This window comes from Larimichthys crocea, chromosome II (assembly GCF_000972845.2).
Source record: "Larimichthys crocea isolate SSNF chromosome II, L_crocea_2.0, whole genome shotgun sequence".
In the NCBI taxonomy this organism is placed as follows: Eukaryota; Metazoa; Chordata; class Actinopteri; family Sciaenidae; genus Larimichthys; species Larimichthys crocea.
Genome location: NC_040012.1, coordinates 7,561,638 through 7,586,427, shown reverse-complemented (window position 1 = coordinate 7,586,427; position 24,790 = coordinate 7,561,638). Strand labels below are relative to the sequence as shown.

At 40.5% G+C, this 24,790-nt stretch overlaps 1 protein-coding gene across 13 annotated transcripts in view; it reads right to left on the bottom strand.

The window, feature by feature from the left end:
* The window catches only part of LOC104934399 (protein tyrosine phosphatase receptor type M), a 152,020-nt gene that overhangs the window by 100,208 nt on the left and 27,022 nt on the right, over window positions 1-24,790 (bottom strand). For all 13 annotated transcript variants that reach the window (XM_027290399.1, XM_027290370.1, XM_027290379.1 and 10 more), the window contains exons 2-3: window positions 12,524-12,646; window positions 407-681 (exon numbers count right to left, since the gene is read on the bottom strand). In XM_027290399.1, coding sequence (XP_027146200.1) covers window positions 407-681; window positions 12,524-12,646 — 398 coding nt within the window. The remainder of the gene's footprint in view (window positions 1-406; window positions 682-12,523; window positions 12,647-24,790) is intronic.

Here is a 24,790-nt window from a genome sequence, read left to right as displayed (position 1 = left end):
CTCTGCATCAATTAACATTTGGTGTACTCGTGGAACAAGCCTGGTGAAGACTAATAGCCAGGCAAGTGTGAAATCACCTTGCCCCGGCCAGCAGTCGTGTGCATTGGTAAGTGAAAATGAGTTTTCAGAATTGGAAAAAGAGAACTGGCTCAGATGGAAAAGGAGAGAGGACAGATTACCATGGATACTGAGACAGCCCGAGAAATCAATAATCTTAGGTGTTTTGAATAGGCTATTGTGCGATTGTTTGCACCTACTCAAATAATAAATCTGTCTTGTTCAACCCTTCGAACAGGCTTTTAATGACTTTGGCTTAACTATAAAGGCTGCTTACAATGAGCAACCTAGTTTTGTGATGAGACATTATGAAAAAGAAGAGAGCTGGATTCAAACCACACTTCCTCACCTGGTAGAAGTTGGGCCAATAGGTGCTGATGGCCAGCTCTATCTGTCCCCAGGAACGAGTGGCTGGACCGGACACGTTCCAAACAGGCATTCCCATGGGACTGTTGTTTTCTTTGATATAGACATTTAGATGACCTGGGTGGCTGTTGTCTCTGCCTCCTATGTAGTAGTGGAAGGTAACGCAGTGGGTGTCATTCTCCCGCAGCTGCGGTGTCAGCAGTAAGGCCTTCTGTCCAGCAAAACGTCCTGACGTGTTCACCATCATGAAGGTTGAACCTGAAACACGGACAAGAATTTTATCCAAACAGCAGCAGGTAAACTAATCTTCATAGTCATCCAGTGTCCTATGTACAAACCATAAAATAAACTATGGAAAGCATTTGGAAATAATATTTCAAAGAAGCTGTTGTATTGATAATAATAGTGCTATATCGCAGGATTTTTTGGGCGGTCCTAAATGGCTTGATGACACGCTAAGGCCACCTTAAGCAAACTCCTGCACCCCTAGCAGACACACCGCCACAGTCCCGGAGCTGAGTACTCCTCATTTTCACCTGATTTTGACACCTAATTTCATAAACTTATATATTATAAATAATATATATTTTTATATATTGAAATGAATCAAATATTAAATCATTTTAATTTGCCTGGGTGGTTCATAACACTTTCTTCTTTGATCTGACAAACTCAGAACACACATTTATTCTTACTTTACACTGACTTTAAACATATTCACATTGGCATTGCAGCACATGCACGTTAACATTTAATTCAGAGCTCAGCTGTGCCTCAGATTGCTGCTAGGACACTAAAGGAAACATATCTGTGTTACAACAAGCCCCCAAACACTTGTAGATAATGTTTTGATGCTTTCGAAGTTGATGTTTTAGAAAAATACATCGCTGTCATACTTTTTTCTTCTTTGAGTGTCAAATTCCACATCACTGTGTGTTTGACGCTCTCCTTTGACTGTCGCGTTGCATTGAACACCCACAGATTTTCCAAAAGAAGCAAGGCAGGTCTATTTGTATAACACCTTTCAACAACAAGACAAAAGGAGCCTTGTATGAATTATAAACTTTTCTCTCTTAAGTGATTATGTGCTGAAACTTGACTGTGTTCACCAAATCACTGACAATGGAGATCAATGGGCAAAATAAAAAAATCATGTAATCTTTAACATAAAATGCCAAAGATTAATGTGGTATTATACAAGCACTAAAATATTCACATACTAAAATATTTACATAAAACCCACAACAACATTGTAGTACATTTGGTGATCTTAATGTATGTGATCGTGTATTCCCCCGGCAACGTGGCAATATAACTCAAGGCTGATGCTTATTAACACAACAGAAAGATCTCCAAGAGAAGAATCGGATTATTACTGCAGTAGCAACAAGGTCCTGAGGTTTAACAGTAACTAAATAAAAAGCCTGATCTTATAAGAGTTTACAGAAGGCAGGTAAACGACTGTGCTGAGCATTCTAGCATTAATGAGAAAACGCTCTCATCTTTGGATTGATAGAAACTCTAATTTTTGTCATTCATCAGAATGCAAAAAGACAAAAAAGCGAAAAAAGCTAGATGTTTGAGACAAGTGTTTCCCCCACCTCAATGACAGAGAGAAGTGGAAATGATGAGAAATCAATAAGTTAAAATCTAGTTGCCAACCAAGTCCCATTTAGATTTTATCGCTTTGGTTCAATATTAAAGGTTAATCTAATTCTCTCCCCTCTTGCCAATAAAACACAAGTGAGAATTATTATATTGGCACACTTTCAAGGAGATGCAGAACACATTCTATTTGTCATCATCCTATTTAGCTTGGCTCGGTAATGAGATGGCACAAATCGTAACAGCGTTTGAGACGCAGCCAAAAAAGACTCAGTTTATGTTGAAATACATCTTTTTTTCTTTTTTTTTTGGAAGTGTGGTAATGATTGGAAAGCACGTTTTGCTTAGAGGTGAGACAAACAACCTGTTAGCTTTGCTCTCCTGCTTGTGAGGCAGAGCCGAACCGCAAATGGGTGTGAATCTTTGTCATTTAATTTAACATCTGGAGATTCACTCAGATATGCTGTTAAAAAAAAATGGGTGAATAACATCGACTAAACCAACGGGTTTCGGTCCCGGGGTGTGTCAGCTAATCAGCCGCTCAACAAAACCCTATTTGCTCCATCAACGACTCGAGGTTGCCCACTCGTCTTGTTGTGCTGCACTTGTAACGCTCACCAATTCCATCTGTCTCCAGCTTTCGGATAACGAGTTAGAGCTTCTGTCATGTTTACACAATGAAACAGGAGGAGAGGGAGCAGAGGAGGAGGAGGAGGAGGAGCAGTGAGTTGTGATGACACCGAGTCAGCCTCCTCGGCTTTGTTTGTCAGGTTGTAGCAAGATGTTGTTTTAAAAAGGATGTCGACGTGGTCTGGGTCATGAGCCTCACGTCTTATGATTAAATATGAACATGAAGCAGAGAAACCATGCCATGTGTGGCTTAAACTTCACTGTGAGTTTAAAGTAAAAGTTTGAGTTCATACAGGCTTTATAATATCTTCTTTTGTTTACTGTGATAAAATGAACTTTTTTATTAAATCGAGTTATGATTAGCTATTTATGATCGTTACCTACCTGCCTTATGGATTTTCATGCACAGCCTAATAATAATAATCACTCTGTTGTGAGTCGGTACACTGCTGTTTTTCCAAAGCTTTGTAATATATTATTCACATTCAGTTTGCCTCTGATTCATAATCGTGAGACTAATTATTTCCGAGGCTATGCAAGAAGTTGTGTAAGGTACATGTAGAAGGGCAGGAGAGGGGTTGACTTTGAGACACTTGTTTGTCCAGCCTCAATCAGGTGCCGCTCTGCGAGGGCTTTGAGGTCTCTTTAATAACATTCAGCCATCTGCTCGGGTTTTGGGTTGTTTTTTCTCCCTTTGAGCCATCAGCAACCCTTGGTGTGATGTGAACCAGCGCATCAGGTGATGAATTGTTCAGTCGTAGCTCACGTTACAAAGACAAAGATGCCGGCGCCTCTATGATTAAAACAGACTGTTTACCTTTCATTTCAAAAACAGCCACGTTGTGACAGGGTTGCACAGGAGATTTATGCACAGCAGTGCTCTTTGTTGGTAATTAGAGATGAAAATATCAGATCCCTCAAGCGGCATTTGTACATTTTTCACCACCACGTTAATGTAATATTAATAAAACAATAGGTACCCTTTGTAAGTAGTCGCTTCTTGTTTAATAAAGCTTAATGCAGTGGCTGTTAGTGCAGCCAAGTGCAATCATTTGATAAAAACACATCTTAGCATAAGGGCTCACTATCAGGCAGGTTGCAGAGCTGTAGCAATGAGGATGTGAAATTTCTGTCACCAAATTTGAGGCCCTACAAATCGCCTCCGTTCGGGTCAGTGAACCCGAACACAACAAGGCGTGAAAAGTCGGTCCCTTCCTTGTTATTGACCTCCATAAAACATAAGAATGCAGCGTTTCGAGTGACAGTGCGCCACCTCATCCTGCTGCCATGCTCACTGTCTAACTGAAGTGAAGAAGATGACAGAAAAAACACCGATTGTCATTCAGTTTCTATGCTCTTAGTGCCTAATGACCACATACTCTGCAGGACCTGCTGCACCATGACAAGCTAATTAGGCAGCGAGACTAAGAGCAAATTATAATGACACTGTGTTAGTGCTGTGCTAATGTGCTAGTGATGCACAAGGGTGTTTTCTCTCCCTCTCGTCTTCGTTCTCTATCTCCTTTGCCTTAACAATGGTCGTGTTCAAGACCAATTAAAAATGGAGAGCTCTCGGCACACTCAAGGCCTGTCTCTGCAACTCTGTAAAGGCCAGAGCTCGCCTATTGTCTAAGGTATTCAGAGGAACAGATTTATTATTATTCCAATGTAGGCCACCTTCACCTTCCATTACAATGATGGCTGAACATGGAGGCTGGTGTGAAAAATGAATTAGTGAAAGATGAATGTATGTAGCATCTGCAGCAGGAACACTTGAAATGAAGGGCACGCCGCTGAAATAGAAATGTATGACTTTCATTAAAGTAAGATATCTTAGACATTTTTAACAAGGACACTGTGCCTGGATGAGGGCTGTTACACAGAAAACATTATTGATTATCAGACCTAAATGAGAAGGTGCCACAAAAGTGGCTCAACATTTGGTTGTGGCCCAAACAATCTCTTAGACGGATTTCAGTGAATTTCCGTCCTTACTTAAGTGTTTTTGTTGTGATTAAATAGGAACTCCACCAGTTTTTGAAATCGATGGAATACTATGTGGAAGGAGTTAAGTAAAGGAGGAAGCTGCATGATTGCCTCAAATTAAGTCACATAAGTCTCCATCGGTTGGGGCTGAAGACTACAAATTTGAAAATCTGGAGGTGTGGATTTGAAAAGTAGTGAGCTCACCAGCTGTTACATTAGCGGCTACAACGCCCAATCTGCTGACCAATTGTGGGTAATAGAAAAACCAGGTTTTGAACAAGCAGCAACTTCAACGTCTGTGAAATGAAGCCAATGTGGAAGTGCCAAAAACTGCAGCTCCTTGGATGGCCACTTGAGGCTGGCTAAAGAACGAGTCAGTCTCCATAAGTCCCCATGTTGAAATGTGTAAACAGGTGGCTTGGTTTGAGCAGAGATGGCGGCGGCCACCACATTCTGAGCTTCAAAACGGCTTTTCAGAAACCTGTAGGTGACGTCATGGATACGCCGTCCATTCTTTATACAGTCAGTGGTTTTGACAAGGAAGTCAGATGGAATATTCTTAAGAAGGAACAAGGTACAGGGTTAATTTATTAATCTTAATTATTAAATCTTCGAAGTTGTAATCCCTTTATTCTACTGGCAAAACTAACATTAAACATATATGGGTGAAGAAATAATGAATTATTAATAAATTATTTTTTATTTATGGTGGAGTGCAGAGGATGAACTGAGGAGTCTGAGGAAAGAAGCTGCTCTGTAGTCTGTTGGTACAGCAGCGGATACGGTCTTTCCGTATCCTTTGGGTTGGGTTTAGACACCTCACCTCACCTCACCTCACAGGTATCACTGTAGCTCGATAGATGGGTACTAATGATGTTCTGGGCAGTTTCAATAACTCGCTGCAGAGCCCTCCGGTCCTGGGCCGCACACAACCCATGCCAATTTGTAATGTTTCAAGTCAGGAAGCTTTCTAACGCTCCTCTGAAAAACTTATCACTCAAAACTTCATTAAATAAGCCATTACAAGCTGAATATCTGGTGAGCACCAGTGAAGTGTTTTCCACTCGGTTAAGGACTTTTCAAGCAAGTGTAAACCCACGATTGTTCAAATGAAGCAATCCAGACTAACAGCCTAAATGGTTTAATGATATAATGAGCCACATAGAGAGAAACATGGACATAATCCAGAGCCAAGTCTTCTATCAGGTTAATCCTTTGACCTGTCAGCTCACCCACACTGACGGAGAACTTGGTCAAAGCTCGTCAGTCCATATGGAAAAATAAGTTCCTTCAGTTAAGAGCAGAAGCTGGTGACAAATTAGAAGGAACTAAATACTTTAATTTGATCGCCTAATCATCCAATGAAAGAACTTTTTGGTGACCACCACAACTTTCTATCAAAGCACTGGGTCCGCTGTATTAAAGCCAATTTTTCTGTGAGTTTCTACTCTGACATTATCTTGAGGAAACAGGCAAAAAAATAATAAAAAAAAATAATGACCATAATCCATCGAAGTGATATACATTATGAATGAATGGCTTTTGTGACAAATCCAAACTCGATTTAAAAATGACAGCTTTTCAGGATTACAACAATGTGACAAAACCGCTTCCTAATTTGCTCGTTTCCTGCAAGTCCCGTATCGTTAGGGTCTGTCTATTTTGTAATCATTGTGGAAAGCAGGGGGTGGTTTAAGGGCGGTGGAGGAGTAGACAGAATAGTGACCTTAGACAAATGTCAGATGAATCCTATTAACCCTTTTCTATTGCATCCATGCTTTCTTGTTTGAATGTAAAAGAGACACTACTCCAAAAAGACTAACCAGCAGGAGGCTTCATTTGTACATTGTCTTTTTTCCCCTCGGTTCTTCTTAAGGAGAAAACAATCTGATATGATTTACTTCTTAGAAATAGGGTACTATCTAATCCTAATCATCAAAGTCTATAGGTTGAAGGTATTTAGATTAATTGTGAGTTGAGTGATGGTCTGAGCAGAGGATATAATTTGCAGTAATGACTCACGCTCATTATTTCTCCTCCATTCAGGTCCTGAACTCTGTGAAAATCATTATGTGGGGGAAATCAGAATGAAGGGGCGCTCTTTAAACCCAAACCCTCCAGGTCTCATTTGCTAATAAAATTCACAGAGGTCACCACCGCAGAAAAGCACGGCTGCCGCTTCGGAAATGTCAATGAAGACAGGGCTATTCTCACTGTCTGCCACCAATCAAAAATGCTCTCGCTGTGAGGGTTAGGCTGTTAATGTGAACAGCCGTGGCCTCCACTCAATTTTCCAGAACTTTCCCCATGTCCTTTGAAACATGAAAGAGTCCTGATAAAGTAATACTGAATAAGTTTGGGGCTCTCCATATGAGGCACCTGCCAGGTTTCTTTGACGGTGTCAAACAGATTCACCCAAAACCATCCATCATGCGCAACACGTTTCAGGCCTGTCATTTTAATCAGGTGCAACAGCTGACCCTTATTATGTTCCATGGCAGCATCCTTTGTTGCTGCGTGTCAATCAACAGCAAATCTCAATGGCTTAATATGTCATCTTAATATGCACCACGCACTGCTGGCGCTCCACTGCAATAAATGGGTCATATAATAGCCCATTTGCCTGATACAAACCCATTACACAACGGAGAGTGTTCACGTGTCACCTAGCTGCATCATTAGCCTTAATTGTACATACCATGCACACTAATGGGAAAAGATACAGTATGCAAATATGTCCTCCATCATGACAGTAGAGTGTGCTGTCATAATCCTGTTTATAGTAACGGGTGTGATCCTGTTTGCTCAGACCGCGGTGCACTCCGTAACCCCACAAACATGCTAAATTGAAAATCTCAAGTCTGTTATTCCCAGGAATGAATTCACGAATTGATCGGACGTCGTAATTTGCTGTTCCGTTTCATCCTCTAATCATATAATGGGCTTTCTCCTTAACCTCGCGACCTTGCCAACACTGTGCAAGGTGTGATTTTCACACAAAGTTGTGAATGGCTCCAAGGCAATTAGCTTATTTTCACGAGAAAGGGGCCCATCCCTCGTCAACGGCAAATCCCATCTTTTGCTGATGTGATTTAAATTCTGATTAAATTTCTGACGTCCTTCAGTCGGTGGGTGTTCTCTCCTCTCATATTTTAAGTGGCCATCTTTCTCCTCTTCCATTTGAACAGCGCATAAAGCCCTGTCAACAACACTGGTTGTCCAGGTAAGGCGGCGGGGCTTTGTCAATTCATTACCTCCTGATTGAAATGGTCAAAAAGGTGAACCGCCTTTTAAAATGATCCGTCTTATCCATATGCAGTAGCTCTAAAGAAAGGCACCCTTCTGGGTTCAAGAGTGAGCTGCATGCAGAGAAAACTAGAAGGAGAGAAGATCACCGCTACCCTCTGAAGAACCTCAACCTACCAATCCTTCACTCTCGCCGAGGTGTCATTATGGACCAAGGGCATGCTATCAAAACAAAGACCTTGTGCAACACAGAGACAAAAACATTCAATTTCTCTCCCGCAACATATTTAGAGCAGACATTAAAAATGCAACAATAAGTCATTTAGCCAGAGCTGCATTTGCTATTGTGCCTAGCATAATACAAAAACTCTAATTAATCTCAGTTAGAGGACCTTCTTTCTCCTCCTCTTGCCATTATTTCCCAGAACGAGTCTCAGGGGAGAGCCAGGGAGCAGCAGCCTACTGTTGGCAACATCCATGACACCATCAGAGAGGAGGCAGCCTCTGCACCAGCTGGGGCTCACTAAAAACAACTTCCTTCTTAATGGCATCTGGACACCCCTCGCAGCGCCACACTGCAGACTTCCTCACCGAGTCAGCTCCATCCATTCTTCTCTGAGACAAGTGCTCCATGTTGGAGAACTTAAAACAACAGGGGGTAGCGTGGAAACTAGAGAAATAATCATTTTTTTAATAGATGATGCAAATGTCTTTGATTAAAGTGTGGTAAATTTTCTCCTCAAATAAATCCAAGCCAACATCTGACTCTGACAGAAGTGTGTCCAGCTCCGTTCTCCAAGGCTGAATGCGTGTCGACTTGGCCGAGATGGTTTTATTATCATTGTCCAGGACAGATGAGGCTTGTTGATAATAATAGGACTGACAGTGACAGTTCTGCCGGGGGTTTCTCCAGTTGGCTTGGGAGAGGAAACACATTGGGGAGTGCCCAAGCAGACATGCAGAGCCTCAGAAATGGGCTGAGCCACCCTAAAGGAGCCAAAGCATGCAATCAGTGCTGCGCGGAGGGATAAACAAGACTACTCTCCGTCCAGACGTAGCAATTAGGTAGGGAGCGGATTGTCGTAAACAACCAAGACTTTCAAGCACTGCTCGCCTCTTCTTCGTGTGACCAGAGGGCTTCTTGCGTTTCATTTCACTTTTCCGTTTCGGTACTCCTTTATTTACATGTTGGGATGGAACGGGGCCAGTTTGGTCTTTGGTTGCAGTCTGAGCGTCGCATGATAAAAGAGAGTCCTCAGCGGGCCGCACAAGGTCTCTCATGAGTGTGTTCTCTACACTTACCACACTGACACAGCACCTTAATTCAGTCTGTTTCCTATTGATTTCACAAGCCTTTGAATTATGTTTCTGCAGGCAGATAAAAGATAGTGTGCAGATTCAGGTTTGAATGTTTTTAACCTTTAATAATAACAAGAAATCATATTATTGCACACTGAACTTTTTTTAAATGAACTCAGGTCCAGTTCAATGTTTTCAACTTCTCTGGGAATAATGACAAAAAATGAGTTTAAATCCAACTGACAAGAAGGTGAGAAAAGAAGATCACTTTTAAGGACCTTTTTTATTCTTACATACAATCTATACTAATAGCTATCGTTATGGTTGGGAAAGAACATTTAACATGTGGTTATGGTTAGACAACTAAAACACTTGATAAATGAGGTCTGTGACAGAACATCCAACTTGAAAAAAGTCATCCTGACCTCCACACACTTAGTTTTGGTCGTAGTTTTCCACACGACTTCAAACCTTACGAGGAGTGTTCTGCCTGCCAGATATGGTTAATTTGCTCAGATCTGGTCAGTTCCTATGGTTTATGTGCTTCTAAATATGCTACGTATATTAATAATTTTTTTCCCTTTTGGCTGTTTTTATGATCGTGTAAGTGTTTTATTTTGAAAAAACGTCCGGATTGTCTGTGTCTGACTTCCCGGCCAGCTGGAGCTGCTCTGTGCAGAGTGACATAAATCTGAACTGGACCGCAGCACCTCTGGTTGGGTTTGTTGAAACATTGACTAGACACTGACGTGCCCTTTGGCCTTTGCTTTACACCTCTCTTAATTAAGGGCAAACTACTTTAAATATGACACTCCACATTGGCTTTCTATAAGGTGTAGAATCACCCACAATTCAAAGGGATGAGTTTACATGAGAGCTAGAAGGTAAAACTCAGCAGAAGATTTAAATCATACATCGTTGACATTAAGAGAGCACCCCTATTTGGACAGATCTAATTTTGTCTGAGGTAGCAATGCCTTCTGTTCGGAACAATCAGTTCTGTGAGTGCGATGAGGTCGTCTTGTGAAGATTCATAAGTACAGGTTGAGAGTTGAGACAGCAATCAGAGGTGAGATAGCTTTTGTGGCTTTCACATAAATGCATTTCTACCCATCCGCCCCCTTTTTCCAGTAGCCCTAAAACAATTTCAGGCGTCAAGTACACTACATTTCACATCCCTTTCAATGCGGTCAAAGAGGAGACAGGACAATTTCGCACGGCAGGTTGAGTGCTCACGCTGAGAAATGGAGAAAGAGCCGCAACCTGTTAATTACGCACAATTCAAGATGCACGGATAGAAAACAAGCCTGTTTGAAGTGTACTCAGGCTGGAAAGAACAATCAGGGACACCTCTTAACCAGACATGGGATTTTAATCAGATATGTTAAATTTAGACCATGCGCGAGGTGTTAATTTGTAGGTTAAGGCTTTTCCAGATTTTGCTGTGACCTTTGCCCAGCCTCCATGTGTCCCAACATTAATCAATTGCGATAGAAAAAGTCGACACTTCCCCCTCCATGGAAACTAATTTCTCCGGGGCAGTTCAACACACATCATCCTGATGTACACACAAACAGGTCTGGGCACTGGCTGCTTAAAATTAGTGAGGGCCTGCTAATTAATTCCCCCTCTGTCACCGGGGGGGCCCAGTGCAATCTATCTGTGATGCAGCCTTTGTGAGATTAGGCGTCAGATAGAGGAGGAAAACAATATCCATTAGTTTGCAACGCTACCTTTGTTATAACATGGAGGAAAAAAAGAAAAAAAAGTCATTCCATTAGTCTAATTCCTTAGGTGCCTTCTGCTCGGTGGCGGTGATATCTCTGCATTTCAAATCAAATGAAAAGCGATCAATGGAACATTAAAGAGACAAATTGTGTGCGACAGACACAAAATGCAGGGAAAGCATTTTAATGAATTTCAATATGCGGCTGACAAAAAGACGTCTTTAATTAAAATGGATCTGTGTATTTTTTTTTTTATATCAAATGTCGCTTTTGTCTCAGTTCATGTGACTTTCCCAAAGATGCTGATCCTCATATGAGATTGATGACAAAAGAAACTCAAAGAAAAAAAAGAAGAAGTGTGTTTTCTCTTTAAAGTTTAAGCTCAAATAGTACTACACGGACATATAATCAACATTTATCAGTCTCCAACACTAAGTTGTTTACATGCAGCCTTACAGTATATCCCAATTATAAGTCAGACTTATAGCCTCATCAGAAAAATGTCTCGTGTAAACACCTAAATCATCAGACTGAACTGGTCATTCGCAGAGATAAATTTCATCACACGGGAAAAAAAACAAACAAAAAACACCGCGGATAAAAATTTGTCATGTAAATGCTCTGTCATTTTACTTACATGTTTGGAATATTAATGATCAAAGCTTGTCCACTTGAGCCAAGTAATGGTTACTGTTTTCAAGGATACTCTTAATCATGGCGGATATCATGGATGGTTCATCTTCGCTTCTTAATAATCCCGTGTTCTGTTGCCATGGCGGTTGCGTGGGTGGCAGCAAATTACTCTAATCTACTCTCTAATCTTCTGTGTTTTTAGTACCTTTTGTGATTTTTTTCTACACCAAACTCCGTCAGTTTTGTGTACAAACATGGACTCTATGGAGATTAGTGATTTGCCTTTTTTTCTGTTACTTCATGAATACATCGGGTGACCCATTCATAGATAAGCCAAGGCTCTCTTGTTTACACTCAAGGATAGGTGCAACGCTAGGATACTCTCTGTATAAAGACCATGCCGAGGTGAGGAGAAGGAGACGGGGATGCAGAGCTGGATCTGATCTGATGGGGAATTTAAGACTTTTCCCAAATAAGACGAGGGTGCCAACGGTGCTAACCAGGTTACAGAAGGAGTATGGAGAGTTTTGGGTACTCGGGAGGGGGAATGACACACAGCAAAATAACTTTTGAAGAACTCAGCCTTTCGTACACAGGTTGCCCACTCTCCCAGTTGAGGACGCCCCTATTTATGAGTATTTAAAGTGTATTAATTGAATTTCCCCATTGTGGGATCGATAAAGTCCATTTTATAATAAGGAGGAGCAGCATGTTGTCATGCTCTTTCTAAATGGAGCCACTATGTTGTATGATTGGGTGAAAATCTGACTTTTTCTTCAGTGTCTTGAATCCCCGGTGTATTATCCCCATTAAAATTAATATTATAAATACTATTTTCTATGTAAAAAGAAGCAGAATACTGCCTCTTACACTAAACAGACTGTCCAATGCACAGTCTATTGCAATGATGTATTCTCGGTATGGTGATGGTTTCATCATTTCTCCTCTTCATGAGGCAGTGTCACTGTCCTTACCTGAGGGCATCCATGGATCTGATGAAGGTTTCTCTCTGGTATTGGCCTGCTCCCAGTCAAGGTCATCATCTCTGCCTTGACTATACCCACACGCTGCCAGCGGCTTCTCAAAGTTACAATCGCCTGTGACAAAAGGAAGAAATTTATATGGTTATACAGTTTTTCCATTAACTTGCTGCTCAAATGAATGAATATATAAATTATATCCTACTTCTTTTTTTTCCTCTCTTTTCCCCAGCGGTATTCATAATGCAATATGCCAGACAATGAGATGCATTTAAGTGAGACAGAGTGAAGGATTACTGTAGTAGGCGAGGCACAACATACATTACCATCATTAGCAACACGGCAGTCCAATTTCACAATGACAAGTATGAAGTGTCCAAACTCCATCATCGTTAGGCATTATGTTCCAAAACTGCACCACCATCAGGGATAAATTGATTTATTTTCCTTGCTGGCCACAGAACTTTGCTGTTCATGCGCCCTTACTCCACAGAGCCACTCTAATCCTTTTTACAAGCTGCTTGCAAAATGACAGCAAGCAACCATTAGGCCCAGGCTTCAACAAGGCTTGGCGTGTGATCGATTAATACAAATGCCCCTTTATTCCTCGCACCTTAAAGGCCACGCAGAGAATGTGAGAGTTGAGCCTTTTTTTTTTTTTTTGCCCCAAAGTGCCTTTCAATACACTCATAAATCTACAAAAAAAAGCAAAGTCAGAACAATATGTGGCTGGAAAGGAGTTCATACTGAGTTACAAAAAATGTGAAAAGTAAAGGTGGCTTTTACACAGCGAGAGGTCGTTTTCAAGGAAGGCAGACGACTTTTGGATAAAATTATATCACGCAGCTTCAGATATATGATTGCATTGGTTCTCTGCTGATAGCAGATGTGCGGTATATTATCCTGTCCCTTTGCACAATCCAAATGTTGAATCTGGAAACGTTTGCTTGCACATTGCTAATAAGTCTCTAAACACAGATGACATACAAATTTTACTGCCTCTTGCAATGTCCTTTGAGCCAGAATCTATGCCAGGCCAAAACCAATATCTCATCTCTTACAAGCTCCCCCTGACATTCTGCTGCATAAAGGCTACGAGCTGGGGTTTTTGTTTTCCCATTTATCTCTCCGGTGACATTTACAGTACACGTGCAAATGAGTGGCCAAACGAGGAGAACACAAGATAATTAATATCCAGCTCCATAGGGCAGCTGCTAATGATATATTTGCTGCTTTGTCTGTTTTTTGAGGGGGTGGACATAGAAAAGGCAGTGACTGCCAGAGTATCACAGGTAAAAAGGTTGAGCAATTGTTGAGAGCTTGTCCGGGCATTCATTGCCTCCTCAAGGTAACAAATAAAGCGACATGTTAGGTCCCTGTGAAATATATATTAAACATACATAAATAGATATTTACAAGAGTTATCCTATCAAATCATGATAATGAATTTAGGATTAAGTGGACACAAAGAGTCCAGACTCCAAAACAGATGTCCATGTTGCTCTTTTTATGCTAACGGCAACGTAGGCGTGTTCGCGGACACGTTATCCGGAAGCTAAAAGCGAACCGTGCTAAGTCTTGTGGTCAAAAGCTGCTTAATTTAGCTTTGTGTGAATCATCATAGCTCTACAGTAAATTTACCATTTAATTCCCTTGACACCGGTCATTATAATTCACTAAGCACTGCACATAAATTAAATGGTGGGACACTAACTGCTAAGAATTTAGCAGCTAGCTATGAATTGTAAAGCATTTGAGGCTCATTAGCAAACAGTTTGTCACGGCAGAAAAAGCACAGGTGTAAATAATAAAATTAATGCTGGTTGTCATGGATTAACTGGGACACTTTAATAGAAAGGAGGCATCTTAATATAAGTATTAAAACCCTTGTTTTGATGGCCTATGATTCATGTTAACACAGCAACTTTACATCTTTTTTTTTTTTTTTCAACTAATAAATGGATTTATTAATTTTTACTTCCAATGTTCTCATATCCAATCTCATATTCTTGTTTTAATATACTTTGGTACTTATACTGTACTGGACGACCACTAATCAGCCTCTGAGCCACAGTCGCCCCAGTGTACCAATATATACCAAATATTATGGGCCTATTTTTTTTACTCCAATACAAAACATTTTCTGTGTTTTATTATTTATATAACTCCAAATCATAACAGAAGCTATCTCATGACACTTTCTATACAGATACAGGTCTAGAGGTCTGTACTCTTTATAAAATTTACAGAGACTTAACAATTCCCACCATGAGCAAGCACTTGGCGACAGTGCCAAGGAAAATGTATGCCTTGCTTGTCATTACCACAGTACCAATTATATTTTTTATTGTTATTACTGTTGTTTTTGGTTTTTGTAAAGCACTTTGTAACTTGTTTTTAAGCAAAACTATACAAATAAAGTTATTATCTGTTTAACTGTTTATTTGTTAATTACACTTTGTATTAATAATTAAAATAAATTAGGATCCATTTTTATCCAGCTGCTCCCTATAGTGACACTTACACATTGACGCACCAGTTATTACCAGTTAAACCAATGACATCCTGTATATTGTTCAGAAATGGGAAAATCTGCATAGTGGGTACTTTTACTTATGATAATTTAAAAGTATTTTGATTCTAATAGAAATGTACTTGAGCAGTTTACTTGTTCTTTTACTTGTATTAGAGCATTTCTACACTGTTGTATTGTTACTTTTACCCAAATACAAGATCTGAGTTTTGAAGTATGAAGAAGCTCAGTGTTGATATTCGGAAACGATGTGCGGAGTCTTAAAACGATTATTTTATCCAGTACATTTCTACACAGCATGTGAAATTATGACAACATTTCTGCATTTTCCTTACAAAATGTTTATCTTCATATACACTAATTTCTTCCTCTGAGCTATTATGCTAAACTCATTAGGTTTTTTTAACAGCTGTTAACTGCCACTGTATAATTGGGTGCGAGTCAGTTCATTATTCTGCGGAGGCAGTTAAGCAATGGATCCACCTATAGCAGCGTAGTAACACAGCCTGTACAACCTGTTAATTGTTGATTAAATGTGTAACGGGTGGCCTAAAGACATAGTCCCAAGGCTAACAGAGGATCTGGGCTAGAAACCCTCGTGAATCACCATCGACATGCCCTTAAACAAGGCTCTTAACCCCCAACCGTTCAGTTGGAGCCATTCTGTGGCCAACGGTAGGAAACTGTGGTTGTCCTTCACCTCCCTGGAGTGACTGTGTGTAACTCCAGGAGTACGAAGGCGGTGCTGAAAAAGAGCATGTGCTTCATGCTCAGTCATCTTGCTCTTTAAATAAACAAAAATGCCTGTGTTTTGCCAAGATGTAACTTGGAGAAGATTAACATGAGTCTTTGGCGACAGCGTCACGAGGACTGGCTCCGTTCCATCAATATTTTGACTCAATAGTTCCAAGATCCTTTGCCCCTGCGCCGCCCACCATCCTCTCACAGCATGCTGGTGCTCAAACAAACCCAAAGAGGTGGCTTTTATTGATGTTTGATATTCAAGTTGATGGCATTGGCGAGGAGTGAAATATATTCTGAGTCAGTGGGTGATGGGAGTGGAGGGAGAATTTCGAAACGAAGGGAAAAAAAGCCACCGAAAAGAAAATGCGCTAAGCAGATCCCACTGCTCGATTAAATTGAGAGGTTTCTTTTGGTTTTAAATGTCAACTCTGTTTAATAATAAATCAGGAATGTGAGTATGAGTCTCAGTTTGAAACTCCATCCTCTTCAAAAGACATTATCTGTTCTATGACTCACTTGTTGCTCAGAAGAAGTATAGGAAGTTGACAAAATATACCACTTAAATATGGTTTCCACTGGCCAACAGCAGTTCAACCTTTAAAAGCTGTAATCTTTTTAGCCGTTTGTGAGGCCAGAGGTCGATACAGTGACAATTAAAAGACTTTAAGCAGAGTAATTAAAACCCAATACTAAATGAGAAGCTAGTCATTATAACCCAAATTACATTGTATAGTCTCCTGGTAACTATGTTCTCTTATTGATTCTCTATAGATCTAAAAACAGTGGGTGGAACCAACCCACACCACTTTTTCATTGACAACACGAGTAGTAGCATTCACGATCATTGCTTTAGCTGCACTAGTTTGACCATTAAGATGGGGTAACAGGGTGTGAACAACAAATAAATCAATTTGCATTGCTCCGATTGGTACACGGGCCTCTTGGTATCAGACTTCAGTATTGGGAAATTCTCCTATAACGCCTCCAACTTGTTATCGATCCGCTTGTAGGATGGCTCAGTCCTGAGGTAAACATTGAAGCATGTTGTTCCTGCAGAAACAGCATGTCATCATAGGGTTTTTTAAAAATGTGTGACTTCACCACTGCGAGTGCCAGGAATCAAAATCTATCGCAGATCACATGTTGCATGCCGCCATTACAAACTGCTGCTTCTGAGTCCAGAGATCGTACACATGCATGCAGATCAAAGCATCAATCAATAGCATCATAATGGTCCTTCTCTCCGTAGGAGGTTTATATCGCTGCCAGTGTGTGGCACAACCCTCATATAATCAGCCCCGACAGCTGCTGAAATAGATATCCCAACGAGAGGCTGCCAACTCTCCGAAGGAGATTTAACTTTCAATAAAAGCTTCTTTGAGATGTGGGTAGTCTGGGACTACAGATGAATGTGCTCCACCCTGTCAACATTCCCCTTTCAAGAGAAGCAGGCAGCTTGAAGCTAAAAAGGTGGCCCTAGATATGTTATGAAACAATTTATTCCTGAGTGAGAAAAACACAATAGTCTTTATATTCTCACGCAGAGTGCATTTCAAAGAAATCTATCCATCTTTTCCTGGACTGAGCCAGAGGCCAGAATCAATACTTCAACCCCTCAATGCTGGAGCCAATTTCTCCTAAAGATTTTCAAGCCAGACTTAAAAGGCCTTTTGTTATTGCACCTGTAACAAAAGTAAACTTTAAGCATTAAAAGCTGCCTGCGTGTGTGTGTGTATGAAAGTTTGTTACAGTAGCGTTATACACACAGTCCACTCTGTGAATGCCCGTGAATGAATGTGGGGAGGATTGTGAGGGTGGAAATGAAATTTAGAGCCGTGGCAAATTAAAAATAAAGTGTTTTTGAACATATTCAGAAAAAAAAGAACATCTGCTTGGTGATGTTGACATTGCTCTGTTCTGATTTGAAGGATTTCTGTTCGTTTTAAATTATCACATTTGTGAAGATCTTTTACTTTTTTAGATTTTACTCAGGTTTTAAAAAGAAAAATAGAATTATTTTTCATCAAATTTAGGACACTGATTTGACCGTCCTATGAATAATTTTGTTCAACTTTTTTTAGAGACTTTTAATATTTCCATATTTTGGAAAATACACATTTCTTTTCTTGCTAAGAGTTAAATGAGAAGATTGATTAATTAATGAATTAATAATATGACCGCTTTGATTGACAGGTGGATGTCATTACAGATGGCTTCATTCAGCCTGCTGATGGTCCATCTTTGCTGATTTTTAGATTAGCTGCAAAGCAAAAAAGACACGACTTCCAAGATGGCGGTGGCCAGAGCCGCAACTCTGTTCTACAACATCTCTGGGTGACGTCACACTCAAGCTGTCCAATGATTCATACCGTCAGTGGGTAAACAGCTAATGCAGCTCTGTTCAAATGTAACAGAATCCACGTATCAGCATCTCTAAAGCTCACGTTTTATCTTGTTTATTTAATTTGTTCAAAATCTGAAGTGCAAAAATAAAAAGTTGCAGTTTCTTGGACACGGTGACTTTTTCACTCATATACCAAGCGAATAAATATTTCAAAATGTTGAATTATTCCTTATATTTTGTGGCTTTAATGCAGAGAGAGACACAAGAAAGTTTCTATGCAGAACATGAACTCAGGACTTCTGTAGCTACAGAACACGGTGAGCACCTGTATGATAATTACTAACTACTGCATAATTATTGGTCATTTTCTACCCAGTAATTTACATACAGTATGCCATGTTACAAAGCAAGCAAATGAACAACGGTGCCATTAGTGCTGTGTATACTGTAGCTTGTATGGCATCAGATACAATATCCTCCCAGGGAGGAAACTGAGCCCCTTTCCAGCATCGCCACCGCTTCAAGTCCCAGTGGCAGATATCATTGCTGCAAGACCTCCTTAGCCCCTCTGCCAATTCTGCAATTACCAGCCTTCCAACCTGCTCTGTCTGGCTAGGAAATCACAGGTCTGCTCTTTGCCCCAATCTGCCTCAATGTCTGCACTTGTTTTAACAAACATCTTGTCTGCTGGCGTCCCCGCAGACTGAAACCACAAGGCAATCTTGGGTAATTTAAAACCAATGTCGACTATCTCCCTCCACCACCGCCAGTTTAGAGCTCCAGAATCCTGCAGCTAAGCCCCTTAGGGACTGATAGGCCTTTTCACTCTGGCCCTATTTCACTTATCTATTGGCAGCTCCTGCCAAGTCCTATCTCTGCACTGAATTGCATGTATATATACTATCTGTTTGGGGACTTTGAACTGTGGGATGGGATTTAGACAATCAATCTCAATATCATTATCAATCACGTCTCGCTGTTCACCACATCGATTTGAGGGGAAATAAAGAAGTTGGAGTGGAGATTTCCACTGATAATCTGCCTGGCTAAGCCGTGCACTTGTCAGCAATGTTTCGCAAAACAAAACCGACAAATCACGCCTAGTGTGCCGGAGCAAAAATCAGGGCAAAAAAAAAAGAAAAGGAGAACATCGCATTTATAAGTAAAGGCGGTAAAATGTGTCGAATGATGTACAACGCTGTGAATATTTTGATTTAAAAATATTGTGCACAAATTCATTATTTAAAAAAAAAAGCCTCTGGCACTATATGTAGCTCAAAAGCATCTCATTATAAAAACCTCTTTGACTTTCCAGAGCATTTTTTTTTTTTTGACTTGTCAACCAAATATCAACTTGATGAATGTGCGTTACATCAGGAGTACAACATAGTTCCTGATCAAATCCACCCTTGTGCACGGATAGATGTACATCGAAGATGACAGGCAGCCTTCTCCTTAGATATGCTAAATTTTGACAGATGATTTTCAAGCTATGTGTGCCAGAACAGGGCTTGACGTTCTCTTCCACTGAGCCTGTCAAGAACTTCCAGTAAATGACTTCAAATCCATCTCCATTCTGTACAACCTGCCAGGCACCAATTAAGATGAATATGGAATCTAACTCACAGACATGGAAGATCTTTATTGTAATTTTTCTCTAAGCAATAAAAATGAGTACTTCAGGTCTGACTGCACAGAAGTATTCTGTCACGACAACACCAAAAAATATGCTAATTCTTCTTCTGAGTGGAAGTCCATTTTGAATCGGAACTTTTCAGGGAGGCTGAGGTCGAATCAAACGTGTTCATTCACACTTAAAAGCAGTAGAGCTCTCAAGTGTTGAAGATCAGATTAAATCAATTTCTGGCAGCAGGAGGACAACCACCTGCTCTGCTCTGCCTTTGGTTTGCGGAGAGGTGGCTTAGGCGCATCCTGACTCCGACTTGACAGCAACGAGGCTGGTTAACAATGGCTTCTTCTTCTATTGTCGCCAGCATCCTCATTCTTGTCTCTATGCACAAAGAGAGAGAGAGCGCGACAGTCTGTCTGTCTCAGTGCCTCTGCCCTCCAGAGAGAGAAAATAAGGCTGTTTCCTGTTCAGCTTAATGCCTGTTGATACACTGAATAGCAGAGTGAAATAGGCTTGTTTGGCTCTCCATTTTCCTGTGTTCAACATGCCCCCCAGAAATGATACAGTGACTGAGCATAAAAGTCGTTTATTTGCCGCACAAGTTAAAAAAAACAGCAGCGAGGAGAAGATGCTTTTTGATCAGCGAGGTGAGAAAAAGCTGAGACTGTTGAATATTTTTAATAAATACAAAGAAACATCCCGCCGCGTCTGAATGCCCCGATGTTGTTGATGTACATGCTGTGCTGCCGAATAACCCGCGAAGACGGCTTAAAGTGGAATTAACCCTCTGCATTGATTCACAATGTACTGTAGTCAATACCATAAGGCTTGAAATTAAAACTACCTCCAGCATGGTTTCACATTTGATCCAGGTGTGATGGGACACTGGCCTGAGCTTTAAATCAATGAAAGACAATAGGAGAGACGAGTAAACTCCCTGTTTTCCGGTGGAAAAAACAGATCAACACCTGGACAGGAAGCTTTCTTAAAGAGAAAAAGCACAGCCTGTGCTCAATGCTAAACACCTCCCGGGCTCACACCATCATTCCCATCCCACAGAGGATGACCCTTCAGGCTTGAACCCCTTCAATCCTCCAAAAACCTGCTAAGTCAACAAACCTTTGAATTCTGCCCCAAAGACTGTACCAAAGAAGGGATGTAAGGCTAATGTCAGTATCACTAGCTTTCTCCCCATCTTCTCCCAGAGTTTCCCAGAGTCTAATTTGTCAAACGTGCAAGTAACAATGCCAGAAATTAACCCAAAGGGAGGTTTCCTCCAGAGAAGAGAATGATTATGTTTGATCATGGAATAAACAAGAACATTAACATGCTTTGTTGGTTTTCCAGAAGTGGAACAAATGCTTGTTTTTAACGTGTGGAGGAGGGAATAATTCAAGGTTGAATGTCAAAGAATTAGGAAATCACTAAAGCTAATTAGAAAATGTAGAAGAATAGAAGAAAGGTTGAATCAATCCCTCTTGAGAAGGCGAGAAAATCTAGGCCACAAGGCAAAGCTTGAGCATTCAGGCAGAATTATCAACTCGACGAAATATCACTGCTTTGCTTTTGTGTCACGACATATCGTCAACCACATATGCCGTCAGTTTAATCCCTGCCGCCACACGCAAGCTTGGAAAGCCTGACTAACACTTAGTCAGCCAGTGCACAGGTGGAAGCTGGATCTCAGCCCAGGTGAAAGGTTACAGTCTGGATCTGAGAGTTGCCTTTGACAGGCGTGGCTGAAGAGATTTCAATCCCAGTGGGAGCTTTTTTTTTTTTTTCTTTTTTTTTTCATCAAGATTCTCCCAGCTCTTCACCTGGTGACTTCAAACACATTCAGACCCTTTTTGTTTCTCTGCTGAAGCCCCATAAATCAGCTACCTGAAAGAAAAACCCCGCGGACAGGCTTAATCCTCCTGGGTCAAGGGGGGGAGCCAATGTGGAAAGCATATGAGCCCCCGTTTCAAATTTAGTGCGTGTGCCGAGCTCTTATTGTGCTTGGCAACAAGGGAGAGCTTGCAGACCGGTCAGTGTGAATCTCGAAGCAAGTGGGAAGAAATCTCGTCTTACTGTGTTTAACTACAGCCTCAGTTCTTACAAGACAATGTAGATGAATTATGTCAATAAAAATCACCATGACACACCTCACAATATCATGCACATGATATTGTCACTGTAGCCTAAAGCCATTTCTAAAAAAAATGACATTACAGCCCAGTTCCACTGTGTAGAAATGCTGCCCAGTATACCCAGTCTGATCCCAATTAGGGCTGCACGGTCCAGAGGCCGAAAGGCATATGTGCATTCTTGAATATTCCTGTCAGGTTCTATATTGGCTTTATATATTTAGTTTTTTTTGTTTTTTGTTTGTTTGGTCCATGCATGCACACTCTCCTGCCGCCATAGCGAGTAAGTGAGAGGAGATCTGAGTTGCTAGAAAGTTGATGAACAACACTGGAGGTAGCAGCCTGTTAGCTTAGCTTAGCATAAAGACTGAAAACAAAGGGAAACAGCTAGCCTGGCTGTGTTAACACATACCGCTCACTAATTAACACATTTTATCTTGTACAAATAAACAAAGCGTAAATACAATATGTGCTCTAGTATTTATTGGCAAAAGAGCAGCCATATATCTTGGAGTCTCAGCTGGTTGCCTAGCAACCACTTTTTTTTTTTTTTTTTTTTTTTTAAATGTACAGATTAAACAAGCGAGCTATAACATGTTAAATCAGTCAGCTTTAGACGTGCTGATAGGCAGATTTTGTCACCTTCGGGTAGAACCAGGCTGGCCGTTCGCCCGGTTTCCACTCTTTATGCTAATCTGAGCAAACCGGCTACAGGCTCTAGTTTCATATTTACCATAACGAGGGTGAGGGTGGCATCGATCTGCTCATATAACTCTCAGCAACAAAGTGAATAAGCTTGTTTCCCAAAATGTCTTGGGTCTCTATGGGTGAGATTCAGAAACACAGAGTCTTAACAAAAGTGACTGATAGATTTTAAATACAATAAATAGATCCAACAAAGTAGTTTAATTGGACAAGAGTCCTGATATGGAGCACAATATCATATGGACTTCTAACTACATGTATCACTCCGCTTCACAACCAACCATTAATGAAACAAATTTCAATCTTGAACTTGAACATTGGTCCCCAAATAACATTTGACCTAAAGTATGAATGGTTGTCAGAAGAAGAGGACAAAGGGAAAGAAGCCTGGTTACTTCAACACAAACCTCCATGTGCACTCACATGACGTAGACAAATTTAAAAGAGGTTTTGAACTGCTTTCAGACTTGGATGGAAGTCTGAAAAATATTAACATTGACTGGTCTATTCAGGAAAATGTTGATGTATTGCTTGGCAACAGTGCAGTCTCAGCCCAGTCGTGGAACTATTTGTCTTGGCAGAGACAAATAAATTATTAAATAAACAAATCATAACCTGTTGTCACTGTAAACTAATACATGGTGCTTGTAGAACTGTTGTTTAAAAACAATAACACACTCGAGGGCGTGCTGTACTGAATATCAGCACGGCTGTGATTCAGGCACATGGCTGCAGTTCCTCTCATGTGATATTGTTGAATCATCCACAAGCAACAATTGCTTTCACCCCCGAACTAATCCAAAAAAAAAGTATACAAGGTGTGGATGTATCTTGTTGCTAGTTCACACTGATTTTCCAATCTACTAATGTCTATTTTCTTTACAACTCAATGCAGCTAACACACTTTTAATATGATAATGTTTGCTCAGGTCACCTTTATGCAGTGAGTGACAGAAAACCATGAGACAAGTAGTCTTTTCCAGCTGGTTTGTTCAAGTCAGACAGTCGAGTGAGATGAATAAGTCGAGGAAACAAAGGAATTCCACGACTCTCATTAATATTATTAATTTTTAAATCCAATTATTGCATGACGGCTCGTGACCTATTTTCTGATTTAAGTGCCCCATCAAAACCCAACACATCACAGAGAGTAGAGAAACATTTGCCGTTTCAGATGGTTATCCAGCTCCTGCAGGGTGGTTCCTTCGGGAGACTTTGGTCCTCCAATCTCGGTCGCCTTCTGTCGAGTCCCCTGCAGGAGAATATTACGATCCAGCCACTGTACCATGCAGGTGAATGATCACAGGTATTAGTTCAGAGCACACAAACTTCTGAAGCACAGCACCTCGCTGATTTCGTTGCACTGCAGGTTTTTTTCATTAACAGTGTGACAAACGTCCGTATAAAGTCGTAGTGCAAGCACATTCGAGCTGGACGGAACAATGGAAGAGGGCCAACGTGAAGCCGAGTCCAGCGGAGAGAGCAAATGTGCAGATTGAAGCAAAATAATCTGATTGTGATAATAAAGAAGTGGGAAAAACTGCAGCAATAAAATTAAGTGAAAATAACCTTCAGTATATTTTGTCCTCTCCTCAATGTTTAGAATTACAGCTGAAGTTTGAAGTCAAAAAGTATTTCTTTTGATAAGTACATTTTTTTATTTTGAGTTTTCTGCTTTCTCTAATTTATATCTTGTCTTTGTGTTCTGGGCTGTTGGTCACCACGTGCTTTGGAAAATAGTGATTTTAGACATTTTTTACTCTTCTGATCTGTCATGGACAGAAGAAGAAATTATTTTAATGTTACATAATGATTTGACAGATTATTTGTTTAAGTGAAAATAAGAGAATAATTGTTACTTTTAAAAAAAAAAAAGGTGTTTTAAAGTACCAGGGTGTAGGATTTATTGGCATCTAGCGGTGTAGTTGCTGTTGATTGTAACCTCGTCTCCTTTCCAGCATGAAGGAGAAACTATGGTGGTTGCAAAAACACCAAACAAAAAAGGTGAAATTCCCCAGCTAGAGACAGTTTTTAGTTTGTCTCTTTTGGTATACTGTGCATTACTGTACTGTACATTGTGATTCATGGTGGACTGGTAAAGTCACATTAGTCTTATTAACTATATTAACACTCAAACAAAAGGGTTACATGTAAATATTTTGTTTTGAAGTGTCCACTG